The sequence below is a fragment of the Dufourea novaeangliae genome, unplaced genomic scaffold (genome assembly GCF_001272555.1).
Source record: "Dufourea novaeangliae isolate 0120121106 unplaced genomic scaffold, ASM127255v1 scaffold447, whole genome shotgun sequence".
In the NCBI taxonomy this organism is placed as follows: domain Eukaryota; kingdom Metazoa; phylum Arthropoda; class Insecta; order Hymenoptera; family Halictidae; genus Dufourea; species Dufourea novaeangliae.
Window position 1 is genome coordinate 1,225 of NW_015374316.1, and position 16,944 is coordinate 18,168.

The following is a 16,944-nucleotide window of genomic DNA, read 5'->3' on the forward strand; positions in this document are numbered from 1 at the left end:
TCGAATCGATTCCTTTCGTTTTTGCTCGTGATAGAGGCACGACGCGTTCTACGTGCCCCATGAAACTCGCAGTTACGAAGCACACTACAAGTTTTTTATAATGTCTTTTTGTTGTTTAGTGGTCCTTGTCATAGTATATGTTGATCGAAACGTTTCATCGAAGACTTACAATAAGAGTAATTGCGAGACTCGGCGAGGTCGCGAAAAAAGGGTTGCGCGTCACGATCGCAGCAAGCCGACAGATACCTATGCGCGGAATTCGTCGAGAAAGCGGAATGTGCATTCCCAAGGAATTCCTTAAACCGTTTCGAAACAGTTCCCGGGGCGTCCGACTATACGACGGTGAAGTACGCGAGGCGAGAGAGTGGCGTGATTTAACGAACGTTTCATATTAAGCTTCGGAAGATCGATTCTCCCTTGTGTTTTATCGCGTTTCTTGTTCGCTTCTCTGTTTACTGGAATCATTCTTATTGGCCCGGGGAATCAAATTCTACCGACGCGTTTCCAGTCGAACGGAGAAGCGTTTCTAAATTCATCTGCCGTTTTCCCCTTCTAACTTGAACACGGCGATGGTCATGTATATGCGACGCGCGGCAGCGGGCGGGGTTATGCGTAAAATCCAATTTTCCTTGGTTTTCTTTGGTTTCTCAGAGAGAGGATGGGCTGTACACTTAGTGGACCTTCTTACACGAAGGGCGGTATTCGATTAGTGTCCACGAAACTCGCTTTCACCAAGGGTCAGCTGCATAACCTGAACACGTATTTCCGGAAACTGGTCGAGGAGGCTGAGAACGGTGAATATCTAACGAGTTTCAACCACATAAATTTCGTGTGTCGATTCGATCCGAGCCGTAGTGGAAAGATTGCACATTGGTGAACAGCAGCGTGGATATCGAATTCAGGAACCAATACGCGGCCTTGGCTCGCTGATTTTTTTTTCCATTCAAACGTCCAACGAACGTCTGTGTTACAGATTCCTCGAGCTCTACCGCGATCGAAGCTATCGTCGAGAGATTGGTTCAACGTTTGATGCTGGCCGTTGGTAATCTCGATCGGAGATTTTCATCAGTGTTCCTCGTTTCATTGAACGAGCCGCGACGGACGAAGGTAAAGGGCCCAGGGATACACTTGAATCGCTGGAGTCATAACGGCGCCGCAAAAGTTGAGAAGTTTAGAAACATTTCCTCAGGAAACGAGGCGCAAAGATCCTCGCATCAGCTTCTCCTCTCTTTTTTGTTTTTGCCCTTTTCAGCGGCTCAGGTTCGAATACTTGCTGCGAATAGACGCGCTGTCTACCCCGACCTCGAGTTCCGAGCTAGAAATCTCGAGAGTGAGCGTCGAGGAGGATGCAGGTCTACCGGGCTTTATTCGGTTAAAGCTACTCGGCACTGGAGCGAAGCCCTGGCGGGAGTACGCCGATGGCGCAGGGAGATTGAGGAGGGATCTCGTGAAAGCCAAATTAGCAAATTTGTTGGCTGTGGCTATTAAACGTGGTAGTTGATGCACGGCAGGTTCTCTCGGATGGATTCCGGTCTCGATACACGATCTATGGAATTATTTCCTTTTCAGACAGCATCGGTTCAACGAACGGGGAGGAGGAGGATGAGGAGGCTTGTGGTTCACCGGGGCAAGTGGTCGACGCCGAGGTCCTCGACAAAATACTGAAGCAACCGGACCATTGTCGGGTATTTTACGGAGCCGGTAACATTCTTGAATTATTGGGAAACTGAAACGCCGCCGTTAATTGAGGACGATAAAAGTGTACGATAAATTCCTGCCGCGGATAATGCTGAAGCCTCGAACCGTTCCCCCATCTTGAGTTACTACCACGCGTTTATCTCCGCAGCCAACAAAAGGCGGCCCGTTACCAAGGAATCGTAAACAAGAACGAACTGCTCACTGCCTCGTTATCATCTAGTCCAATTCCTCATTTTGTATGTTCTACCGCCCCCCCCCTCACCCCTGTTCCCTCTTTTTATCAATGTCATACTATCATCCAGCATTCTGCGCGCGCGAGTCTTCGAACTTTCTTCCTGTTGTCCTCTTTCGTCTTTTGCCTCTTTTCGTCTCCCTTTTCCACCCCTCTACTCTCTCGTTCGTCCACCCCTCGTGTCCCCTTCTGTATTAAATAACCGACGCGCGAGACAGGCTCGGTAATTCGATATACACCGAGTGTTCTATAAATCAGAACCGGATGCCCGAGCAAAGTTGCTTAATAACGACTGCAGGGGATTTAGAATAACGAGCGCCACGAAATATGCCGGGTTTACGTGTAACTGGATTAAAGAATGCCTCGTAAATCAACCGGAGATCGTTGTCCTTCGGAAATAACAGGCCTGGCTAACGACGCGATTTTTTAACACCGCGGATTCTAATTGAAGCCGAAACGGCCGGATGTGCTTAATGTCGCGAAACTGTGTTTGTAGCTGCTTCCGATGGACCATTGCCGGAACCGAAGGATCATCGAGTGGCGCTGATCGAAGACTCCGGGGGAATACTTTTGCGAATCGCATTGGACGGATGCAAGTCTCGCGAGGTGGAGGTCAGACTATTAGTCGGCATAGGGTTGTCATCTTGGCCCAGCTCGGCCGACTATCCTGAAAGAGTCCCTCTTTATCACTGCGATGCTCTTTTTCATTACACCGTGGCGCACAGCGTGAGTACATTATTCGAATGTTCAGTTGCGTGAGTTTCTCGAGACAACGAAAGACGGTAGCATAGTATATCGGCTCGATAGTTCTTGGCAATCATTGCAGACCTTCGAAAAGAGTCTCAGCGACATTCAGGATGTCTCTGAATAAAAAGATTTCACTTTCACAGAGTATTCGTGTTTCGATTCTTCTTCTTCACCGGTAGACCCGTTTATTTCGTGACCCCATTTCGTCGTCACTATTTCAGGGTATGTACGCCATGGCTGTTGGACCATATCCTGGTGCACGTTGCGAAGACCGAGCAACTCTCTGGGGCATACGTGTTCCGGCGGCCGAGAAAATTATGAGCCAACATTACGCTGCGGACAGTGTACCCGGCCTGACGGAGTCTGTGCTCATCGAAATCTTGCACCAGCTGCGCGAAGGACATGCTTTGAATCCGCTGATCAAGTCGAAGGTAGAACACAGTATTTCTCTAAGATACTAAATGGTACTCTGACGTTTCCTCGAGTCTTCGACCTGTCTAGATTTCTCGGAGGTTCTATTAATCAATTCCTGATATTTAGACTCAAAAGTATAGATGGCACTTTACGTTTCGAACGTATATTTTGGTCGGTTCGACACGCGCAACGGCATGCCGTTTCCAATTGATTCTTCACGGAACAAATGCACTTCCTCCCGATGGATTTTATTTCGTCGATCCAGTCGAACGTGTCATTTGTTTCCCTTTCTCGGTCGACAGACACACCGTGGAGATATTCCCGGTGGCCTCGCTTTCTTCTCTTTTGACATTTTCATCCGCGGGAATATTAGGCGAATTTCGTACGTTTTGCGCGCCTCGACGGGGACAACGACTGATTTCACGGGACGCCTCGACAATAATTCACCTCGCGTATCCGGCTGCCGCGGCGGTGCGCGGAGCTCTCGAATTCACGCGATCCCTCGATTCTTTGGCCTATTTCACGAAACATCGAGCTATCTCCTGCCGACCGACTTCTTCTCTTCGCGTGCCTTTTTCTTCCGTATCCCCCTAGCGTTTCAGATATCTCGGCGTCGACGTTGAAAACCTATTCTTTCGCCGACGCGCCGTCGCGTCGAGTCCTGGCTATTTAATAAAAATGCTGCTGAATGCGATTCCGGCAATAATTTATCCGACGAAGCCCGCGGTAACCGAACACGCAGCATCCCGGTGAATACGTAATGAGAAAAGTTGAATCGATCTGAAAAAATTTCCATCCCGTCGAGCGCACACCCACCTACCCATCCACCCGATATGCTATTCTCTCTACTCTGTGGATCGCAAACGACTAACGGACGTTCAGTTGTCTGGATCTACTGGCTGAAATCTCAATGGACGTTCTATTATCTCTACTTAACATATTCGGACGGTTTTTCTAGGCATCACGGAAGAGGGATCCTTCGTCGCAGGATCGGCTCCGAGTGGTTTCGCGGCACATTCTGAGGACGATGTATCGCTGGTCGCTAGAAAGAGCAGGGCCAGATCCATTGACGTGTTGGGCGCCCGATACCCTCTCGCGTCATGTTCTGTTAGTGCTGGACGAGTTAGTCACCGCTTTGAAATGCCAGAACCTGAGATGTTACTTTCTGCCGCGGTGCAACGTGATGCTGCAGTGCGCGAGAGGTAATTCAGTTTTTTGCGGCGGGAGGAAAAAAAAGCTGCGCGACACGTCGGATGACGGGGCTCTTGTTTTCATCGCGCGGGGATCCATCCTTCCTTTTTGTCGTTATTCTTTCATACGACAATCAATATCGTGCCGTGGCGCGCACACGCATGCACGCAACGCGGAATCGTCTCGTTTCCATGGAAATCCTTAATTGGTGACGATAACGACGCGTACCATTATCGCGGACGTCGAACGTATCGGCAATTTGTGCGGGTCCACAAGCTGTTCGACGGATACACTTCGATCGCATCAACGTTTTTCACAGGGTCGTGTTCGTATCGACGAACGTCCGTTCAATCCACGACACACACCTCTGCCCTGAACGATCTTCACGATTTAATCTCGTCGCGATTTAATCAAGCAACTCGTGAAACATGTTACGATCAACTCTTTGAATTCCTTCCGCCTCGATCGTCCGTAGCCCCGTGCTTTGAAAACATCGTGTAATATCCCTGGAATTATTCGTAATTCTGCACTCGTTCGTTGAAGGTGGAATAGTACATCACGAGGACTTTTATATCTCCGACTGCCGGTTGCTGGAATCCTATATGGAGACGCTGCATCACCGTTCTTTTTCCATGACTCCGGCTGCGCCCAGACCTCTGGATGTTATGGAGAGCGAGCTCATTGTCAGATGGCGAGACATCGTATTCGCGTTGCCCAGGGGCACCGCGGACGCGGATTATGGGTACAACCCGAGACAATTGGAATATCTGAGTCTGATCGTGGAGCAAGTGCTCCGAGCTAAGGACGCTTCGGCGCAGGTAGGAATACGGACTTGGAGATCGTTACGCCAAAACGGGAATAAAAGAATTACCGTCTTTTTGTGGTCCGCAGGATCGCTTGGATAATTCTTCTTACCGGAACTTCCCGGAGTTTTCTTATCACACGACCGAACAAGTGCAGAAGCTCGTGTTCTTGTTGAAGTTGGTCTTGACGCAGGCAAAGGATCAGATTCACGCGTCGACGAATCGAGGCACGAGGGCAGACGAACATCGTCGGAACTTGAAAAAAAGGAAGCATTATAACACCACCAGCCAATTTGATTATTCCGTGGAACTTTTGATCGACGTCGTTAGGAGGGATAGAGAGACAGCTAGCATGGATCTGGATTCTCCTACAATAATGGCTAAAATACTGTTACAATGGCTATATTTCGGTAGGCAAGAGTATGATGCTTGCATGCAAATAATGGTTGCTACGTCAGCTGTCTATATTTTTTCGATTCAAGGAATGGATTATGATACAAAGTATCTGGAACCGGTGTTGCGCCCCTACCTGAGCAATCTCTTCTACAACCTCCACGAGAATGGCTGGTACACAGCCTGTTGGCGAAACAAGCAAGAGATTTACGCCACCGAGATGCAATCTTTGTCCGCGTTCTGTAGATCCGTGGTAACACAAGAAATATCACCAGCTATTGGAATCGTAGATTTCCTGTCGAAGGGTTGGCGCTGGGCGGAAAGTATGACAAAGATGATCGAACGTTCCGGGAATACTTTGAGGTTGATCTTCCTCTTCGGGGACAAGGTATTCGGGTACAATCTGACATTCACCGAGAACAAGGCACTCAGTGCGTTCTCCACGTGGAGCAAGGCGCGAAACGTTAGCATGATCGCGAGGAGAAGAAGGATGAATTTGAGAGCCGGCGAAATACTCGATTCCCTGTCGGAATCGCGCGGCAACGGCGGCTCCACCTGCGAAAATAAAGGTGAGAGCAATGGAAATGTGTTATATAAATTGCTGTAATGTTTCCCGCGTCGATCCCGTTTACCGTATAATTTCGGCCTGTCCACATGGATCGATAGCGCGGCGAGAGGGCCAGGAGACGAGGGAGAATGGCACGCGGGTAATTACGGCGAGCGCGCGGGAGCCCCTCCACTAAATCAGGTATTAAGATACAAACTTAAGCAAGGACTGCTGAGCTTCCAGTGGCTCTCGGTTCCGTTGTACTCTGGAGAAACTTGTCACGGCATAATAAGGTGCTTCGAGGGGGTGGGTGGGTGGGTGGGCGAACGTTCGAGTTCGAGTTCGAGTTTAGGGAATTAATTAGATTCTCGGGCACGATTCGTCGGTTCTCGTTTCCACGGGAAGCTCGAGAGGGGAAAAAACGTTTCGTAGTTTCCCAACGGAAGTTTCGCCGGTCCCGAAAACGTCGACTCCGAAGTTCCACGCGACTAATAACACTGGCTGAAATTAATTATACCCAGTGTTGCGTGCGGCGAACACACTCGGGTTGGTAGGTTCTCTTTCCCAGGTGTGGGAAACCCGACAGAAAGAAATTCCGCTTCCCTTGCCCCCGTTCCTTCCCACGTGAGATTTTTCCAATGTATTCCGGGCGTATCGAGCCTCCTCCTATTCTTTCCCCCGAAAAAAAAAAGGTTAATTGCCTTCCAGCGACGCACGTAACCCCACGCTCGTAAAATCGCCCGAGGGGGGAGATCAATCTCCCCAGGTACGAAGATCAGGCGTAGGTGAAGCAGAAGCTTTCACTTCTGCGCGTTCACGCGCGTCTCCTCCAAGAACCTCCGAGTTATCCGTTCGATAAAGATTTACGCGACGGTATCACGAGAGCATTACCTTTTGCTGGTGCTTTTTTGGCTCGCGTCCTATGTGACTACGAACCCTAAAACCCAATGCTATCTCGGTGGGGGGGGTTTGGACACGACACATAGTGCACAGTGAGCGAGGGACACACAGCCTTCCGGTCGATCGGAGATATTCAATGAAAATCCATTCCCGAGTACGGTCCCATTGTTGCGGCACGAGTTAAGCATGCGGTCGCAACGACCGGCAGACATCGCTTTATTACTTGAAAATGTCGTAATCCCAGATTCCTGGACTAGTCGAATCGATGTCCTTGAATTTCACGCGAAGAGAGGAAAATTGAACAGAAGCTGTTTCCCTTCAAGATTCCACGCTGTATGCTGTACCAGCGACACCCGTCTAATCGCGTTTGTACATAGAATAACTGGTCGTCAGGGGCATTAGAAATTGGGGATGCGACGTCCACAGAGGACAGAGGCTGAACGTGTTGCAAGGGACGAAGATTTACGTGGACGTCGCGAGGGGATATCATAGGTAACGGGAACCGTAAAATTCGAGCTAGAAACGCCCGGTGATAGATCAACCGTCCAAGCTGCTCCAAAAGAGCGACACCGACGCCTCCGTCGGTGTCACCGAATCGCAGTTACGTTTATGTAAGTCACGCACACGCGGAACGCGACGGGAAAAATCAATATTTTTGTTAGGTGTTGCAGGTCACACGGAATTGAGGAACGTCAGCCCTTTAACGTATGTCGCGTCGTTGAGCAGACCGCGGGCTCGACATCGCGGACCCGGTGATCTAGTCTCGGCTATGGTCTCCATCGGCAAGTTCAGGGTGAGTTTCCGGTAGTTTTGCGTAATTTCTTCGGACTGGATTTGCCTTCTTCTTCTTCCGCGTCTCTTTACCTTTATGCTTCAAGTTTCGAGTCTCTGGTTTACTTTGGTCCGGCATACCTATTCTACTTACCATTTTGTTGTCCCTGTACACTGAACGTTTCTCGCTTAACACGGCTCATTTTCTTCCGTCCGTGGTTTTCCTATTTATCTCAATAATGCTTAGCTTTGGATCGTGACTAGGAGGTGTGTAGATTTTTATTACGAGAACATTTTTATTGAATCCTAGAAGCTGTTAATCGATCACAGATATCATGGTTTGAAAACAACTTACAATTAATCGATGGTATTTCGAATGACAAGGGGAGGTGTGTGTAATCTGAGTAAGCTTCTGACGGAGCGTCGCCCGCGGTGGCGCTGAACGTAAATCGAGACCAGCACCGTCGCAATTTCGATCATCTTGGTCAGTATATCATTCGGGGATCCGGTCCAAGTTCGATGGCCGATTATTTGTCGGAGTAATTTCCGCGGTGAAACTTGCGTTCCCCGGTCGTTCGCGTCCCCGGTGTTTGCCCGGCCGAGGGTTTCGGCTGCTCTGCTTTCATTCCTCGCGGCAGACGCGCGGCGGCTTAATTACACACAGTTCGCGCAGTTTCATTAGATTAGACGAGCACGGATTTCCGACGGGCGCTAGCGAGCGAGCGAGCCGAAGCAGGCAATTCCAGGACAGTAATTTCACAGAGGAGCCGTCGTCGTCCGTGCTGGGGAAACGAACGTTGGGACACCGACGACGTCTACGCGACGCCCACATTCTACGGCAATAATATCGATGCTAGCCGGTGTCGAAGGAAACTGCAAACTTCGCTCTTGCCCCGAATAATACCGTCCGTTTTCGACGGATCCGCTTCTTCCCTTAACGCGCGTCCTATTATCCCTCGCTTCTATAATCGGCTCGCAGTCGATTTAATAGCCACGCTGATAACCGTCTTACGACCGCCAGCGGAAACCCGCCTAGGATCTTTACCAATTTCGTGATCGTGGTACGCCATCGAACTGGCCATTAAGGGCTTCCCTCGAGCAAGCTAATAGGGGTACAACGACGCTTCGTTTTCGAAAATCTTATAGGTCTAAATATAAGAGGATCTACGATAGAACTGTGTAAACAATGGTCTAATAATTCACGGTACTCTAACGTTCGTCGTCGAGTTTTGTCGGGTTTCTTTAAAAGCAGCATCACTGTAGGACACTGGAAAAAGAAACGACGGGAGCGTATAATGGGCGAAAGACTCATTTATTTTACCTCCTTCAAAACTTGAGCTGGGGAACGGAGCCATTCGTTGGATCGTTTATTATTCTACTAGTCGAATGAGGAGTTTGTCCAGAATGAATCTTTACAATAGTTCCTTTCCACTCCACGATTCCGATAATTGCTCCAGAAATTCGACCGCTCCTATCTCGCAATTAGCACCGGTAGCGATGCAGTTTCCTGTTATCGGCAGTCAGGTGATACGGGAGAGAGGCATCGATACCACGGAAAATGAATATTTATTCTGCTACCTCGAGCATTTGCATTCGCGAGCGAACGGAACGGGGAAGGAAACGAATCGAAGTTGAATCTCGGTCAAGACGGGGGGAAGGGAGAAACAGCGAGAAAAATTCAACGAACCGGCGCGGCGAGACGAGAGTTTGTCTGGCTTTGGCGTATGCACTGCATGGCCGCGTGTGGTGTATATGTGTATGTATATATTGTATTGTACATATATACATACATGTATGCACATACGTGCATCTGTATGACGAAGGAACGTTTATCTCCCTCCAGGAGACTTCTTCCTTGACAACGCGAATTAAACGTCGCTCACACGTCGTTGCCAAGAAAACCGGCTCTCCGGCCACGTTATCGTTGTTGTCTCCCCATCTCGCATAAATCTCCGACAAATATATGTAAATTGACTTTTAATCGGCTTGTAAGTGACCGTTAAGGCGACAAAACGCGTTGAATCGTTCTTTCTATTAAATCTCTCGTAACCGTTTGATCGTGATGCAGGATCGATCAGCGTCGTAGTCCAATCTTCGTTGTTTCCCGTCGTGGATGTCAAGGACAGACGGTGAAAGTGTCCGCTGAAATCGCTTTGAGAGAACGTTCGCTGAGATTAATTATATTAGATTCAATCGGCGGCTAATTAACGACGGGTGAAGATATCCTCGCGTCGATTTCAAGCTCGAGCAAAGCGATTTCGAATCAGATTTCCGTTTTTCTTGGGTCTTCGAGCGACAGGACTGAAATCCGGTTTAATGCTTCCGGAAAGCCGGCAGCGAAGGACCTGCGAAGTGAAACCTCGGTTTACGGAGAGATCATAAAATTCTGTTGCGACGTCACTTCAAAGGATCCCGTTGCCGTAATAACGACAAGACGGCTGTTGCCACAACGATCCCCCGTGTAACTAGCGATGGGAACGATGCTCTCGCGAACGACATCGATTGTTGTCGAGAAATACACTCCTGGATCCTCCAATTTTACGCCGGTTCAATTACTTCTTATTGCTGGTAGCATTGGTATCGTTACGGACGGTAGTTTCTTCTAACTGTTATAGTCGTGCTTCCTCGCATTGATGGAATTTGTGAACGCGGTATCGTTTCTCCATTCGTTATTTATAATTATCGATACGACTCCGTCTCTATCTTGAGTTTCATCGTGGCACACAACTACAGATTTCTCTTATCGCGAACGCTTAAAGGATAACGAAGTTTATCCCGTCGCTATGTACACGAGCTTCGTGTTTTCCTCGACGTTGAAAACAGGAAAATCGTAATAAAAGGTATACCCCGAGAAAAATATTGCTGCGTCCTCGGGTGGCGCATGACGACGGCGGCTGCCCCGATACAACGCGGAGGAAGAAAATTAAAAAGAGATGAACCTCTCGATAAGAGAGCCCGTGTTTTAGTGTTACGGGAGGCGGTGCAACGCTCGTCGCATAACGGTAACTCCGGGGAGGCTTCTTTCTACGTGATCTATGAATCCATCAATCTGGCAGTTTAATACAGTCTAATTTTCTTCGAGATCCCGCGGAGACTTTTGTCGTTGGTCGATTAACCCATGGGATAATTAGACGGAAGCCACTTCGGCTCCCGGTAACAACGAGAGGTGGAGGGACGAAAGTCATGCAAACGATGGGACACGATCCTGCACTTACGAGAACCGAAACTTTTGTTACGGCCTGTTAAGAATATCGTTCCGTCTGCTCTCTCGTACCTCGAGCTACGTTCTCCCGAGACTTCTCCCCCCGGAGAATCTTGTCCACCGATCAAAGGGAGTTTCCGAAAGGTTAGCCAATCTCCGAAGGACCTTAAACCTATCAGTATTCGAAGGGAGCCAGAGGATCGAGTTAAACTGTATCTAATAGGTGTCAGCGAGTTTTCGCGAGCCGGGTGGACCCTCGCCAATCCCTTCGTTCGATATCCGTAAACTAGCGTCAACGAAATTCTTGGATAGAGGGTGTCGGTAGAGGGATACCCCATTTTTGTCGACCAACGGATCTCCACGACGTTGAAACCCTCCGAATCACCTTTTCTTCGGTTGAAGGAACGTTCGACCAACCAAGTAATCCGTACGTCCTCGAATTACGAAGAAACATCAGAATCTGTAGCAATAGTGATCTCCCTCGTCACATTCCTCGAGTCCCATTCCGGGATGAAAAGTTAAACGTTGTTCGGACGGGTGTTTCCTAGGAGAAAACATTCCAACAATTTCGCGGGTGCTTTTGGTTGAAAAGTGGCCGGATCCATGGCATCCAACGGGACTTCTCCAGACGATCAATAAAACTCTGTCCGAATCGTTGGTAACCGTACCGAACGGTGCAGTTAGAACGGAATTCTCTTATAAATGTTCGGAGCCTTGAGGTTGCTACTTACTCGATTAACGTTCTCATCGGCCAAGCCATCGACGTCCGGAGCTATTCTCCCGAACCAAATAAATGGTGGTTGCCTGACCCTTCCTTTTCTCTGGTCGAATCTCCTGCGAGACAGCCGAGCAACCACATATCCTCGAAGCTTTTCCGAGTTTACGAAGCAACGTGCTTTCCACGGGGCGACAGGATTTCACGAGAAAAGGTTTTTCTTTATTACATCATACAGAGGATTCGGATCGATAACGCTTCGTCACCCGATTTTCTTTCATCCACAATCGCGCCCGCCCGCCAACTTTGTTTGATCGCGAGCAATTATTGCGTTGGACGGTAAGTTTCTCCGTTGAAACTTTTTGTTGAAATCGTCAAGTTTTTTTCTCCATATCCCTCTAGACGAAATAGAATGTCCTGGCGTATTTTTTGCGAGTGAACTTTATCGTCCAGCAAGGACTTGATTATTTCGAGAATTCTCTCGCGCAGGGGATCAAGTAGCGTCATGGTACTTTCCGATTTGTTTATTCGCAGCCTCGTGTAGAGCACGTGGAGCTTTTCCCTTCAACTAATTTCCAGTTGCTGCGTGCTTCCGTCATTTGGGGAGACAGTATCGATGAAACGTTATCTTTTGAATGTGGACACTGTTCTCGTTACGAATAGTAGGTGTGTATTCTACTTTTTATGTCGCGACGAGAATGATCCATTGCTACGCGTCCACAGTGGAATTGTCTCGCGACTGATAAAGCAACAATTTCTATTCGGGAATGGTCTCGCGCAGTGACGATCGTATATCAATTTGGTCAAACTGTCAATACGCGAACCATCAATGTCTGCGATGAAATTATATCTCCGGTACACAAACGATTTTTCATGATATATTTTTCAACGATTTCACTCGGTCCTTTGCCCTGGAGGAATTGCACGGCAACCGGGCTACGAAACTGTTTCTTGAACGTAGAAGAAAAAGTCTCGTCCCGTGTCCCCGGCACTCGGGATGTATGTATTTCCAGAGCCACCGAAGGCGAATAAAAAGGGAAAAAGTGGACACGTATTTACTTTCCCGAAGCGCCCTCGCGAGCTATACTCGCCGAGTAGCTCTTGGCTCCTGCTCCTCGTCTCCGTTCTCCGTGTGCCAACTAACTTTCTACTTAAAGAGCGACAGCCCGAGAATCGGGGGGAGGGCCCCTTATGCTTATGGAAAATGCGTTTTGCGCTTCCAAACTAAGTTTAATCCCAGCCTCCGTCGAACGCGAACCAACGCGCGAGACGATATGAGAATCCTCTTGCTCTTCCGCTCTGTCTATCCTTCGTTCAGCTCTTAAATAAAGAGAAACTTTCGAAGAAAATTTATGGGTAGTGGCAATTCTTTTTATTGTTCCAGAGAAAATTTCTGTCGGAAGTATGAACGATTCGAGTTGGTGGTGGTGATGGTTCGCGGTAGACGTAGACATATCGATTCAATTAGCCATAGAACGCGACCGTGTCTGAAAACTTTCGATATTGTAGATACTACAGGAGGTTGCAGCCGTTTTGCCGCGAGATGAGCGACTCGCCATGTTGGATATGGTGCAACGAGTCGCCAGAGAATGGTCCCGTAGCTCGCGGAAGACTAGTCGCCTGGATACATCGGATTCACCGAGACAAATCTACAGACCCAGGTACATGTTTCCGTCTCCGACGAAGATTGTCGCCTTTAAAGAGCCGTTAATGACTAACAGGTTTCTCTTGGCTGCTGCAGTCGTAGATGTGTACCTACATATAATGGTGTACCATTTTTCCTTGCCTTAGACCCGAATCGGATCTCGTGGATTCATCGCCGCGATTATCGCCGGGTATTCTGGAACGACGCATCATCATGGAGCATCAGAAACAACTGGAACGGGAGATGCAGGAAATGCACGACACTCTGAGACGTAATGCGCTGTCGAGACGGCGTACTTCCGTTTGGGGTGATTCAAACTCCGTGTCTTCGTGGAGCTCTTCGATCGATTCGTTCGCGGGGACAATAACTCTTAGGAAATACCGTACGCCGATATGGGATGCGATCAAAGGTTCCGTTTTCTCTCCCTTCGTTCCTATAATTTCGTCCGTTTCGGTGGTTCGGCGTTTTCGATTCGGTTCTTCATCGAGCTTTCGGTTAACGTATCGACAGTCTCACCGATCGCTCGACGAAGCCAATTATTTTATTCCACTCGGTGTTCCAAATTGGTATTTGCATTCGCCTCGGCTCAACAGAGTCGATCGTTTAATACGGACGCGCTAGCCAGTTTATTCGGGGCGTGTTCTCGTGGAGTCTCATTTTTTTTCGCGACCGCGCGAGATCTGGTAATGCTGTGCAAACAATATGCCGATCGATTTTTCAATTTCAGGAAGCTCGCCGGCACGGGCTGATCCTCCCTGCCGGGATCGTGATATCGCGGGGAATACATTCGACGAGATGATCAGTCGGGAGGAGTCGCCGACCTGGAGCACGCTGGACGCTCGACGGAACCTCGAGGACCCGAAGAATGGAGACGAATTGCCATCTTGGGACGCGCTCGAGGCGACGTTGAATAGAAGGCTGTGTAATTACGGAAACGCCCTGACGGAATCCACGAAGATGGACAAAAGTATTGAGAGAAGCTGCGCTTCAACGCCCCGAGAATGATTCCCTCGGAGAACAGTAAATGCTTCGAGGGGAATGAATTTTTTATCTGGAGGCGGCGAGGTCATCGCGAAGGAACCATTTTGTGTTTCAACGTCTCGCGAACTTTATGCATAAAATGCATTTCTCATCGGTTCCGACACTTGCCCTCGACATTTTTCGACTTCACGTCGCTACGCGGGATTGACGTACAAATGATTTCGCTGAAAGATATTTACCTGGCCAGCTATCGTGGCACTCGAAAGTCGAAAGAATCATATTTCTTATGGACCAGTAACTACGCGATCCCAGAGTCCTTCCATCGTCTCGGAAACTATATATATATAATGGTTAGAGGATAGCTCTCACGGAGCTCGACAAAGGTGTACGAGCCATTCGGAGAGCACCACCTTAAATTTTAATCTACGTCTAGAAGCAGCGATTACGTTCATTCAGCCCAGCACCGACTTCCCTTCCGGCCGCTCGTTAATTAATGGGAACCACGACCTGCTTGGAATTCCAGGGAAGTTACCGTCGTCCACTGATTCTGGCAAATTCGACGGAAAGAAAAATTTCTCCGCATGCTCCGCTTAAGCGTATCCGGTAACGTGTACCTTGTACCGTGCTCTCATCAATCTTTACCACCTAAGGCTACTCCGTGACTGTACATTTTTATTAAGGATCCCTTGGAACGGCTACGGGGTAAGGTTTCTCCTCCGAGAAGCCTTCCTGTGTACACGGAGTCTCTTCCTAGCTTGCCACGGAAAAGTCTCGACCGCCTTAAATTGCGAAAAGATGTAAGGTTACTTTATCGGGGAAGATTATTCGATTGTAGCGGCTTGCTCTCAGGGCACGGAATATAAAATAACGCGTGCTCCTGGTTCGATGCCAAAGTTTCCACGAGGGAACGGTGAGGAAAACTCTCGTGGCTTCCGTGTCTCGGCATTTGGGAGCTTCAGTGAATGGTAATTAACTGAACAACTATACGTTTTAAAATAAATTACCGTTGCGTACGAGATAGATATAGGTTTTCATAATTTCACGAAACGTATATTTTTATTTACGTTTAAATTATATCCGTACGGAGGATCGACGCGTATCGTGAGTTCGTTCGCTTGGACCGTCCGTAAAATTTTCATAGTCCGAACTGCACGAAAATCGCGATGGAAAAATACTATTTTCTGTTTTCCCGCGATCGGAAACTTTTTGCTAAGAGTTTCGTTCGCTTGGACCGTCCGTAAAATTTTCATAGTCCGAACTGCACGAAAATCGCGATGGAAAATGAGTTCGTTCGCTTGGACCGTCCGTAAAATTTTCATAGTCCGAACTGCACGAAAATCGCGATGGAAAAATACTATTTTCTGTTTTCCCGCGATCGGAAACTTTTTGCTCGAAACATTTTTTCGGGACGGTCGATTAGCGATTTAGCGGGAAATTTGGTTGACGCGAGGATCCGAGCGAAATTGGAAGCAGAAACGGAGTGGGCGATCGCTATGAGCGGCGCGATTCGATTAACCGAATTTAAAACAGCACAAGTTTGCCAATAGGGGAGGCCGGTAATTGCCAATTAAAGTCGCAGGAATGAGCAACATTGTTCAAGCTCTATCGGCAAGTCATTGAGCTTCACTCGTGCGAGCTCAATTCACGCGAATTCCACCGGCACGTAAAACCTCGAATTCGTTTCATTATTTTTCTATTTATTTTTTTCCTACCGAACGTTGCAGTCCGCCCCCCCCTCCCCCCTGCATTAAACTGCAACTGTAACTCGTTCGCGATGCGAGTCACGTCCGGTTCTCTTTCGTCGCGCGAACAGTTCGAGCTCCGTTAAGATCGTGTAGGATCCCGTTTAATCCCTCCCGTACTGTCCATCGTTCGAAAATTTATCCCCGAAAAAACCTTTCTTCTCGTTTTTCAGCAACGATCCTTCACGCTCTTCATCCTTCCGTGTATCCGCACAACACGAACACCTGCACTCACAATGAAGACCCGTGACTCTCCACTTACCTCGAAATCGGTCGATCGATCAATTGAAGCTGGAGCAACGAAACAAAGGAATCGCGTTACCACTCGCAGATTCGTACGGGTTACCCACCCGGAAGTACTCGCCCATAGAAGTAGTAGAAAAGCCAGTCGTAAAACCTTCGAGACTTTGATTCGCGCGGAGGATCTCCCGCGGTCGGACAGCAGGAAGAACCCCGAAAGGGGGAGGAAAACGACCAAGTGACGGAGAGAGGAAAAATGGAAGCGGTAGCATCGTCGTCGTCGTCGTCGTCGTCGTCGTCGTCGACGTGGTGGTCCTGGAGAGAAGTAAGTAGGGTGGGACGAGGGAGAGGGGGGGGGGTAGTGTTCGGTTGGCCGGGCTGCTTCCGTGTATTCCGGGGGTGGTTTTGGTGCGCGCGCGCACCGGGGGTTGCGCCGTGGTTTCATCTCAGTTTCGCAGCCTCCCTTCCGCGGTCCGCATCAACTCTGGCTCTCGTCGCTGGCACAGAGGTGTGTCGTTTTATCCGCGTTTCCCTCGTTCGACGTGTCACGTCTCTCCGATATCACATCCTGCGCCCGTCGATATATCCGCATCGCTGGATATTTCCCCGCGGCTAAGGAGAGAAAGAGAGAGAGCAGTTCAGTAGTCCGTTTTTTCCTCTTAACGGCGAGGGAAGTTGTGAAAGATCGCGGATAGACAAGTGAATTTTCGCCCCCGACGTGTA

General features: G+C 48.8%; 2 protein-coding genes across 2 annotated transcripts; both read left to right on the forward strand.

Annotated features, from left to right (window-relative positions):
* The first annotated feature begins 658 nt into the window (after nt 1-658).
* LOC107192852 lies at nt 659-1,730 on the forward strand. The gene is made up of 4 exons (XM_015582193.1): nt 659-794; nt 974-1,107; nt 1,253-1,493; nt 1,570-1,730. The coding sequence occupies exons 1-4, from the start codon at nt 659-661 to the stop codon at nt 1,728-1,730; spliced, it is 672 nt and encodes a 223-aa protein (XP_015437679.1).
* Nucleotides 1,731-2,288: 558 nt separating this feature from the next.
* LOC107192853 lies at nt 2,289-14,263 on the forward strand. Its single transcript, XM_015582194.1, has 11 exons — nt 2,289-2,295; nt 2,427-2,656; nt 2,899-3,108; nt 4,050-4,293; nt 4,826-5,100; nt 5,174-5,495; nt 5,568-6,047; nt 7,588-7,718; nt 13,123-13,274; nt 13,405-13,667; nt 13,986-14,263. Exons 1-11 carry the CDS (start codon nt 2,289-2,291, stop codon nt 14,261-14,263), a joined length of 2,592 nt encoding a protein of 863 aa, XP_015437680.1.
* Nucleotides 14,264-16,944: the final 2,681 nt, after the last annotated feature.

Excerpts from the sequence above, each read along its gene's own strand:
- LOC107192852 (XM_015582193.1), top strand. The coding sequence starts at position 659 with ATGGGCTGTACACTTAGTGGACCTTCTTACACGAAGGGCGGTATTCGA. Across the intron at positions 1,108-1,252 it reads ACGAGCCGCGACGGACGAAG|CGGCTCAGGTTCGAATACTT; the intron begins GTAAAGGGCCCA and ends TGCCCTTTTCAG. Across the intron at positions 1,494-1,569 it reads GGCTGTGGCTATTAAACGTG|ACAGCATCGGTTCAACGAAC; the intron begins GTAGTTGATGCA and ends TTTCCTTTTCAG.
- LOC107192853 (XM_015582194.1), top strand. Across the intron at positions 2,657-2,898 it reads ATTACACCGTGGCGCACAGC|GGTATGTACGCCATGGCTGT; the intron begins GTGAGTACATTA and ends TCACTATTTCAG. Across the intron at positions 3,109-4,049 it reads ATCCGCTGATCAAGTCGAAG|GCATCACGGAAGAGGGATCC; the intron begins GTAGAACACAGT and ends CGGTTTTTCTAG.